Here is an 11051-nt window from a genome sequence, read left to right as displayed (position 1 = left end):
ACGTTTAAGGAAACAAAGAGGTTGTTTGGATAAAAAAAAATTCATTAATGAACTAGGTTGGTTCCTAGCACTGTTGAGAGCATAATTGATTCTACAACTGAATAAGAGTATTCCTCCACATTTAAGGAAACAAAGAGGTTGTTTGGATAAAAAAAATTCATTAATGAACTAGGTTGGTTCCCTAGCATTGTTGATTCAGTTGTCCTGTACTGTAAAAACAATGGAGCCATTGCATAAGCAAAGAAACAAATATCTCATCAATGATCCACACAAGCACTCAAGAAATTTCATTTGATTTGATAAATCAATAAAATAAAAGATGTAAAGATAGAGTGAGTACCCACTAAATAGAATCTAGAAGATCATCTTATTAAGTCACTATCCATGTAAAAGCATTAATGTTACATTAAGCAATATGGTATTAGATACATGAGCAATTGACTTTAGTGCAAGTGGAAAATTGTTAGTTTAATATGTCTTGTAGTCAATCGATTGGTTACACTTGGCATTGTTATATTTATGTAAATACATATTTATTATTAATAAAAGCTTAATTTATCTTTAATATTTATATAATATTAGATTAATGAATCTAAAGTAAAGATAAAGTCCATGAGATAAAAATATTTTACAAAGAAAATTATAAAGTTGTTATAATTATAGGATCCTTATTGCATCAAACCATTTTTCCTAAAATGTTCCTAGTCGATGCTCTCTTAAATACTGGATATTCATTATCGCCGTAAGAACTGATACATTTTATATTCTTTCTTTATATGAAAGAAAGCAGTAGTTCTCATAAGTTGAGATATAATAGATACCTAAAATTAATATGTACGTGTTTGTCTAAAGGCATGGCTATTAAACTGACTTGCATAAGAGTTTCATATGGAAAAATCACATATGTCTATAGAAAGGCTCATGTGATAGTTGTGTAAGTCATCCTTAAACTTGAGATCATTAAGTCATCTTATATAGAGAATGTTATACTTTAATCCTACTACATATTATCTTAAACAAGATAACGAAATTGCAGACATTGGGTATAACATAAACTATATGAAAGTGTTTGAGTGATCAAGAAAGAATTCTTCACCCTACGTGAATTAAAAAAAATGTTTCACTATTCTCAAATAGTATTGACTGAGAAATCCTTAGCAAAGAAGGAATGAGATTTGAAAAAAGTTTTAAATTTTATTCAAACGATCAATAACTATTATGTAGAGAATAAACATGATTTAACATGGGAGATATACTTCATGTTTTTATGTTAAATCAAAACACTATTGATGAAGAGATATTAACTATAATGAGAAACTAGTCATTAAAAGATTAAGTCAAACCAATAATGACTTTTCTAATATTTAAAAATCATGACATATTGTTAGACAATGCATCTAATCTTCAAATATAAATTAATCAATTATCAAATTAATAATAAATTAAATTATTTAATTTATTTAATTAGAATTATAATTTATATTTGAGTTAACATATTAGTTAGAAATTACACTGAAATTATTTAATTAAATATAACTTAATTTAAATATATTTTAGAAATTAAATACTTGAATATAATTAATATAAGGATTATATTTCTAAACCTAGAAAAATCAAGAACTTAATTAAATTAATTTCAAAAATTATCCTAAATTAATATATGGATATTATTTAGGAGACAAATTAATATTTTGTCAATTATAAGATTTTTAAAATTTTTCTATAAATAGTAAATTATGCCTCTTATTTAGTACGGTTGTCTGTTAGACAAACAAATTACATAAACACAATATTAGAGCTAGCACTCTAGGCATAGCAATCCCTTTCTCCTAAAGATTCAGGAGATTTCTCATGAATAGTTCACGTGAATTACCATTGGAAACTAGACAATTTAACAGCTTGTGGTTGACGACAATTCAATCTTTAAAGAATTATTTAAAACCATAAAAGTTCAGATCTTTAGATAATAAATTTCTCTACAACTCTAGATCTATCTAACATGATCTTAAATACTCCCGAATAACTTTTTCTCATTCGTTCCATTTATAATATTCACAAAATCATCTAACTTCACAAAAAGTTCAGGCCATCTAATTTTTATGCACCTCTATATACTCCTCACCATCGGCCCTCTTGAAATTCTCATCTCATTTTTGCAACATTCGACTTGTTTTGGTTATGCTGAGAAGGTGGGTTTAGGCCAAATGGGTCAAAATCTCTTTTTTTTTTCACAGTATAACTGTCTGACTTTGAAGACCACATTAATGATCAATTCCTTGATTCCATCTCGTCTACATATCAGCTGTTGCTAAAAGTAAAATCACATACGGGAAACAACCTACTGCTAATGTAGGCATAAAAGGCCACCAACTAAGGGCTGTTTATTTTTCAAACATACCAAAAGTAACCTGAAAGTTTAGTAACATTTCCCTTATCTATTTTTAAAAGTCAAATTCAAAACCAGAAACAGAAAGCTTGTTGGGTTTTTTTTTTTCAAAGACGTGAAAAACCAACAGTCCATTGTTGAAATACCTCGAAACCAAAGTGGTTGACAAAAATTATAACAATGAATTCATAAACTTGATTGTATTCAAAACCAATCAAGTTTTCTGTTTCCAGAAACTGCGAAGGATATCAAACCCCTTAACTTTTTGACAAAGGCAACCCCATCCTATGAAAAATAACCAGTATTGAATGTAGAAACTAGACTGCAGAGACAATCAGCAAGTAGGAACAGGATCACTACACTAACAGGAAAAAATGTTTCTGTTTTTAGTTCAAGGATCAAACTTGAAATTTCATATTCCATTAAAAATCATAAATTTGCTCTTTGCTTTTAACAATGTAAATAGAACAAGAAAATCCCTAGTATCTAAAGATACAATCTATGATGGTGACTGCAAGTAATCATAGAAACCATATCCTGTGCATTTGTACGGCTCGGCAACTTATACCACTGGATTTGAATTATGGTTGAAACAGAAACACTACCATGTAATATATTAATTACGAGGGCAATAAATCCAATCCTGGTCAGTTCCAACAACCAGGCCCAAATACTACCTAGAGACTGCATCAGCATTGAAGTCAGAATGAGCATTGTAGTAGTATTGCAGAGGTTCTGTAGCGTACCTTGGGCCAGTCTTCAAAGCTAAAATGTCTTCACATTTCTTTTCAAGACTTCAGCTTGTTATCTCCATTTTGTGGGAGGCTAGGAATTTTTTTAAGATCACTGCTAGAGGTGGCAACTATAGAAGTAACCATCTGGGGTGGTTTGGCAGTTGCTGGAACTTTAACAACCCCATTGCTAAAGGGTCCCTGTTGACTCCCTGTTCGAGTTCTGGTATTTGCTAAACCTGTGCTGGGTGGACCTTTTTCATTCCCCAGCTCAGTTCTGGCTAATGATGAACACTTCGTTTCTGTTGAAATTTCACAATATTTGAAGCAATTAAAAGATATAATTCACTAATTATAAGAACATAGATCACAACTATGAATCTGAAATTCATGGCACCTTACAATGGTGCAGCTAAAGACAACCCTTGTAATCAAGAAAGCCCAAACCATCACAATTGACTATCGGAAAAGGTAAGTTACATGACATGTGGCATATGTAATTACAAGCTGATTGCAGTTAATTGCACATCCACAGGAGTACACCCTAGAGGCAAGTTACATAACTAGTAGCATATGTAATTACAGTAGCTGATTGTAGTTAATTGCACATCCACAGGAGTACACCCTAAAGGTTTGACCTTCCAACTCCAACTATGGAGGGTTCAAAACTTCAAAGCCAATGGAGAACATGTGTATGGTTTAAGGGGTGGAAGAGGGCAATTCCCATTGTAACCCTAGGCCCAATGCGCCTCCTAATGTAAGAAACAAATTCTAGTAAATGCAACTTTCTGATTGCAAAGAGGCTATTTGTCTTTTGTACACTACGACAAAAACAACTATCTATAACTTCCATTAAGGTGATATATTTTCAAATTTAACAAAGTAACAATAAGAATTAAAAAGCAATGTTTATTTTGGACAAATGTTTGGTAAAATAGAAACTTAGCAATATGTATTAGGACATACTAGTTTCTTGTCATTAAACGTGAGTATATCATCTAAAAATACTAGACCTGGCATTTCCCTTTTCTAGAGCCATTAGAGTATAAAAATTTGGCAAAAGGAGAGAAACTTGCCTTTTATTTCCCCGAATGTGATGAGCCTATTAAGGCAATCTCGAAACTTCGTTAAAACAATTCTTTCTTGCTCTGCATGAGCCTCTGCCATGCCTTGTCCACAAGGTAGTTGTGAAGAACTGTCGCAGCCATGGCCCATCAACACACTGGGGGAAGCAGCAGCCATAAAGATCGTATCTTGTTCATCGCACATCAATGCCAAAGTCCCAGGAGACATTGGCCTTCCTTTTGGCATATCAACACCATCTAAGCTGGAATCATCAAGGCCTCCTTCATTAGCATGGTTTGCACTTGAACAATCATTAGAAACAATTTTATCAGCATCAAATTCCTTCTGGCTCTGCAACCTTTCTTGGGTAGATGAAGCAAGAAAAGTGTCTCTTTGATCTTCTACTCGCTTTGAATTTCTTTGGTCTGGACATACAAGAATTTCAAAGGAAAGCCCAATCATTAGATATTGGTTGCAGTACTCACATTTCTTGTTTCATAACATGTCAACATTCTCAAGGAACACCCATTTGTCAGACCAGCTATAGCTCTGTACAATTCAGTGTTTATTTTTCAAGAATAGAATAAGGCTACAGAGCATAAACATATTTACAATGGACAAGTAGTTGCACTTTTTTGTATATCTAATTAGTTAGGAGTGCTTGGTTTACCATAAAAAATTTGCAAATAGTAACAAATATGAAGCTGACTGCTTCTCACATGGTGGAGGAAATGTGATAAACTACATCAAGTCCCAGCCCCTCCTGTAGCAAACCAACTTTTTGAAAATCTCAGACATAGAGGTTTAAACATCACAAGCTAACCCTGGGAACATAGCTCAAAAAGATGAGCAGTAGCAAACCAAACTGGACACAGAAATCACAGATAATCTGGTCAGTTTTGAAAATACACATTCAGAAGAAAGTTGCCGGCTTGAAAAGAGCAGAATATTAAGGACAGGGAAAAGAACATATAAAAAAGTGCAGACATGCATCTCATAAAACTTTTGGAAACCAGGAAGGGATGCAGCATGGGAACAGAACACTTGTTATATGAAGTATCGAGTGGAAAGCAGACATGGAAGATATCTTCTGTTGCAGGTGAATAATGGAGCAACCTGTATGAGAATTGGGGGAGCGGGGGTGGGGTTTGGGGGGTTGACAGCTTTAAAGCATGATCTGGGAAATTCTATCGCTGACTTGCTAGGGAAGGCTCAGAAAGCTGAATGCGTGCAGCTCAGCCAAACTAGGGGATACACTTGTTAGAACAAGTCAGCAGTTGGAAAATATAATCAAGAGTTATAATAAATAAAGCATGGAAAACAAATTTGAGCTATTCTGATACTCAAATCAAAGGAACATCATGCAAATGAACAAATGCAATATAAAGCATAAAAGAACATGTTGTCCTTGAACATTCTGAACCAGTGGCTTGAATATATTGAAGCTGTGAGTGGTAGCTTGCTTAACAGGGGATCAGCTAGTTCTACTGCGACTGCTTCTGCAATTAGGAGCTGGTGTGTTCCTGCTCAAGGTTTTTTCATTTGTAAGGTGAATGCCTCTTGGAATAATCAGTCACCCAGTGGTGGTTTGGGAATGGTTTTGCATGATAGTCAAGGCTCTTTTGTAGCTGTGGACCTATTTTCTGTAAGTGTGTTTCTAATCCAAAGATTATGGAGGCTTTAGCTATTAAGGAAGCTCTTTCCTGGTTAATAGAAAAGGGTTGGCATAATATGGTAATTGAGTGCAATTGTTTGGATCTCATAAAGGAAATTAATCACGACGGACCAGTCTCATGGGATATAGAGCTCATAGTTTTTTGCATCTTACATCTCAGGCAGCTGGTTGGTGTTTCTGGGTGCTACCATGATTATAGAACTGGAAATAAAGCAGCTCACATCATTGCTAAGCTAGTGATTCGAGATACAAATGTTAGGGAAATTTTCAATAATCCTCTTCCAAGTAATTATACTGTCCTTTTGGAGGATATATTTGTTGTACCAGTTAATTTTTCAAGAAATGAAAATTCTATCATTGTTTTTTTATAAAGAAAAAAAAACATTCTGAACGAGTAAAAACAATTTAACATATATGAGCATTGTTACACCTGAAAGCGTCTTGGCAGCTTCTCCTGACAGAACCACTAAAACTGAGCAAAGTTCTTTTAAGTCCTGTGATTGGATAATGTCTGCCAAGAGAGACCTGCAATCATGACATGAAAGTTAGTTTTGTGAACACGAATATTGGTAATGTTTTCATGAAGACAAACAGCCACTATACCTGTATGTGATTTTTGATGAGCCCAATGTTGTAGTGTTACCAGCTCGAGCAACAGGATTAGAAGGCAATGGAGAGGAGGGTGCAGCAGGCCTGATGTGGCTAGCCTGTGAATGCAAAAAACACACAGTAACACTGTCATGTGCTATAGACCAGTACCCAAATATGACGATTCAGTACGAAATCAAAGGATCCAACAAATAGCAATAAGGATGTAATTTGCAAACTTGAACTGCAACTCAGGGACAGAAGAAGCTAGTTTTATGATTATGTCTATCTTCTTTTTCCCAGTTCTCTATAAACTAATAGCTTATTCTATGCATCAAATTGTAAACTGCTTAGATTAGGTAACTTTTACAAAATCATCATTGCATATAAAAAATTCTCTTCAATAAAGAATTAACAAAATATGCTATGAGGACATTTACCTGTTGAAAATGTCCAAGCCTGTGAAATGACGGATCCTTGACTGTCTGCCCAAAGAAAAGCTCCTGACCTTTTCTCTTCCTAGATACAGGCAGGGAAGCATAGCCAGAAGATCCAATAGCCCCAGTTATTGCAGCATTTGCAGCCTGTTGAATATATGCCATGTTGTTGCCATGGTCACCATGAAAGAGAGCCTGTCTCTCTTCGCTTCCTTCAAAATTCTTGCAGTCCATGCATTTACAATTTTCAGAACAAAGAATGTTTGCTTGGAAACATTCACAGTACTTTTTTAGACATCCAGATTTCTTGCAGTGACATCCCTTATTGTGCTTTACAAACACCAATCCTTCCCCAGTCTCTTCCTGCAATTGTTTCCAACCATTTCATATGATGGCCAACAACACCAGAAAAAAGTAGGATCTCATAAAAAATAAAAAATAAATAAAAACACCTCCAATGAATTCTAAACAAAGGTACTTCATTTAAATTCAACAATAACAAGCAATGAGTTTTTACCTATGCATCTATCATAATGGTGTTCTGTAATTTTCTTAATGAATAAATTCCACATAAATGAAACAAACTCCACATTAAAAAGTTCAGCACATTTATTTCAGTGAAAAATTCATAGGGAAAAGGTTTGATATCTACTGAATATTTTGATAGATTAAGTTCTATTAATAATGAAAATGAGCAGAATAACAAAATAAAGAAAAGTCATCCATCAATGAAAGGATGGAAAACAAAGAGAACTAGAGTATAAGAACCCTCCGACAATGAACCCTCGAATATGATTCCACTGTCTGGGACAAAATTATTTGGCAATTTCATACTGAAAATGGCATTCAAGACAAAAAGGAAATAATAAAAGGATTGTCAATTTTTTTTATTGTTGCAAATTATGTCACATCTCAAGTAGTGCAACACTTTCATGCACAAAGCAAAAGGTAAAAAGACAACCACCACTCAAAACCTTCACAATCGAAGATAAAATGTAACTATAGCTTCAGATACAAAATATCTCATTTAAATTACATCAAAAAATGGAAAAGAGATACAGAGGGGTATCCTGGCTCCTGTTCCAACAAGAAATGAGGAAAAGCAAAGACAAACGAATGGCTATATATGATAAAGGCTCCCATTTGAAGTAAATATTTGGTTAATAAACTTCATAAAAGCATTCAGCTGAAAAGTAGTCTACGTAGGTTTAATCAACGTACCCGACTATCCCGTGTTCCATGTGGGCTGCTTGCAATTTTTGGCCTGAATGCATTTGGATTACGCTCTAAAGTTGCTTCGACAGCTTCTCGCCTGGCATCCTCATTTTCAACATTGTTATAACAATTAACGCAATTGCACCCATCACAGTATGTTCCAGAGGCAAAGCACTCACAATAACTGCTCAGGACATGAAAAAATTATATATCAGTAAATATCTTGTGCCAGTCAGTGCAGTACAAGAATTGACATAATATCGTTACCAGAAAACCAGGAAAGTTAGCAAACCCGAAATCCATTAAACAGAAATTGCTAGGGTATCATGTGACTGAAGCACAGAAAGCAGGCCCCATAATTTAAAAATGATTCAAGCAAGCTGCCTGGGTGTTGTTCTAGGCAATATTTCTACATTTATGAAAATCATTTCACGCATAAAGCATGAGATGAGTAGTACCAGACCTCCAGTGTTGCACTTAAACGTGTACTTTCTGGATATAAGAATGGAAAACGAGTTCAAAAATTGTTTCTTTTTCTGTTGAAATAAGACTCTATAACAAGTTGACACCTGTAACTCCATTTTTCAAATTCTTAAATAGAAAAGCAAGCCAGCAGTAAATCCCACGACCAAATTAAGTAGTAGCAAGATATATTTGATTTAAATTTCATCGGAAAAGAAAACAGCAATACATTGACTCTAAAGCAGAACAGAATATTATCCCATGGAAGAAACATTACTAAGATGATGATGTACTTACAGCTTTAAGCACCGAGAGTGTTTACAGTTGCACTGTTTTTGCTTCTTCGGAGTGCCATCTTTCAATTCAGCATTCAGTCTTGGTCTTGATTTTGGTGATTCTGGTTTCCTGGATATAAGGAGGACAAAAAAAAAAGCGCAGTCTTAGACTCTTAGGAAAGAAATAATGGATGAAAGAAAGTCATAATGGAAAACGAATTGTGTGTCTTGATCAATGGTAGCAAAGTAACTGTGAGTCTGTCTCTACCAAAACTTCTCTCAACTTCGTTTTCAGAGCATTTATTCACTAAAGGCATCTAATTTGAAAAGGTATGGACCTGTATACACAGAAATATCTTCACCGATAGAAAAAAGAAAAATAAATGCAATAGCAAGGAATCCTTTCTTATATCTAACTCGAAGATGACCTCAATAAAACATCAGGTCCATTATCCCTGGATCAAAGAAAACTAAGCAAACTCTCTTTGGAAAAAAAAATTAAAAACTGCACCTCTGCAAAAAAAAAGAGGAAATTTAGAATTAATGGGAGAAAGAGCAGTGAAGAACAGTGACAAGAACCCCAAAAATTCGCAAAGATGACAACTTTGCAACTCCAAAATCAAAACTTTCAAACAAAAACTCCAATCAAGCCCACAAAATGGTAAATTTCCCATTTGTTTGACATCAATTCTTCCAAATGAAAACTAGCAAGATTCAGTAATTTACCCAGTAAAATCCACATATACAATCTCACAAGGCAGTTTTTTTTTTTTCTTTTCAAAAATATCAAACTTTAACTCACACAGCCCTCGCTGCTGGCTGCTGCTGCGTCTGCTGTTGCGGTGCCACTGGAATCGAAACCACCTGTGGTTGCGGTTGTGGGTGAGGCTGCGGCTGCGGCTGCGGCTGCGGCTGGCACTGCGCGGACGCCGGGGTAACCACCACAGGCGATGGCTGCAATTCAGGAAGGACACCCTGTGTGAAATCTAGCTGTCTGGCTAGCTTTTTGGCCGGAAAATCTGCAGTCTCCGATTGCTGCAGCTTTTTTGGAGGGAATTCGCTTCCCTCACTTTCCCCCATCTATTTTCAAAATAATCTCCAAATCACCCCTGTCCAGATTCTTTATAAATAAATAAATAATAATGAGTTTCCCTCTCAATAATTACACAGACTCGTCCCCAATTCTCAAACCTTCAGATCCAGAAAAAGAACATAAATCATCCAAAACACACAATTACTCACCAAATGAGCGATTAATGAGCTCAAACAAAAATCGAAGAAATAAAAAAAATATTTACGAACAACTTTGATCCAGAAATCGAAGAGAGATAGAGAGAAAAGGACTGTAGGGTAGCAAAAGGGGGGGCTTTCGGCTTTGGCTTTGGCTTTGGCTTTGGTTTTGGTTTTGGTTTGCTTGGTGTTCTTCTCCCTTGGTGTGTGTCTCCCCCCCTCTCTCAAGTGATTTTGAAATTCAATTTTTCTTCTTGTATTGAATGGTTGGATTTCAGTTTTATTTCTAATCTGACGCTTTTCCTTCAATTCAATGATCTGACGGTCGCATTTCATAGAAAGAGAATCAGGTTACATGGTTTCGCCGTCCGATTAATTTAAGATATAAAAATTTCCATGGTGTGGGAGTCGAGTTGTCTAACTAATAGGATAGCTAGTGTACGCTACAGTGCAGGACGTGAAGAATTTGTAATCCACGTGAAGAAAAGATGAGTTGGCAATGTGTGATTGGATGGTTGGGTTATGAGAGGAGGGGTGAAAAAAAGAGGAGGGGATTTTTTAATGTGTAAAATAAAATAAAATTGGCGCTAAAGAGGTTGTCGTTGACACTTACTTTTTCTCGAGGTGGAGGTTAGGTTAAGTTTGTTTTACGATGTTTTCATTGGGTGACACATTTACTAAAAGTAATGGTGTACATTTTTTTTATTTGCCACTAATGGACGGACAAGATTTGTTTTAGACACGGAGGAATAACTATAACGTACGAAAAAATTGTCTGATGCTTTCTCTGCTATCAGCAAAATTAACAAATTAATTTAGCTTAACATGTCAATGACAACGGGTCAATTTTAAAACCTACCACTCCATCTTTTCATTTAGCATGGATTTTAAAATTTAATTGTATGAAAATTATTCTGATATAATCTGGTTAACTTGACATATCAAAGATAACCCTGATAAATAGTAAAAAATATGGTGTGGTTTTAA

The 11051-nt window shown here is 34.9% G+C and overlaps 1 protein-coding gene across 2 annotated transcripts; it reads right to left on the bottom strand.

Annotated features, from left to right (window-relative positions):
- Positions 1 to 2786: 2786 nt before the first annotated feature.
- LOC133688322 (protein tesmin/TSO1-like CXC 5) lies at positions 2787 to 10384 on the bottom strand. Of its 2 annotated transcripts, XM_062107761.1 has the most exons (9): positions 10077 to 10384; positions 9637 to 9954; positions 8857 to 8964; positions 8104 to 8281; positions 6886 to 7245; positions 6461 to 6564; positions 6288 to 6382; positions 4194 to 4607; positions 2787 to 3419 (listed from the first exon to the last, which is right to left on the bottom strand). In XM_062107761.1, the coding sequence occupies exons 2-9, from the start codon at positions 9912 to 9914 to the stop codon at positions 3175 to 3177; spliced, it is 1782 nt and encodes a 593-aa protein (XP_061963745.1). In that variant the 5' UTR covers positions 9915 to 9954; positions 10077 to 10384; the 3' UTR covers positions 2787 to 3174. The 2 variants fall into 2 exon arrangements, with proteins under 2 accessions (XP_061963745.1, XP_061963744.1); XM_062107760.1 differs by having other exon boundaries at positions 9637 to 10384.
- Positions 10385 to 11051: the final 667 nt, after the last annotated feature.

The sequence above is a fragment of the Populus nigra genome, chromosome 3 (genome assembly GCF_951802175.1).
Source record: "Populus nigra chromosome 3, ddPopNigr1.1, whole genome shotgun sequence".
Lineage (NCBI taxonomy): Eukaryota > Viridiplantae > Streptophyta > Magnoliopsida > Malpighiales > Salicaceae > Populus > Populus nigra.
Note: the sequence above shows the minus strand (reverse complement) of the source record. Positions and strands in the feature narration are given on the sequence as shown.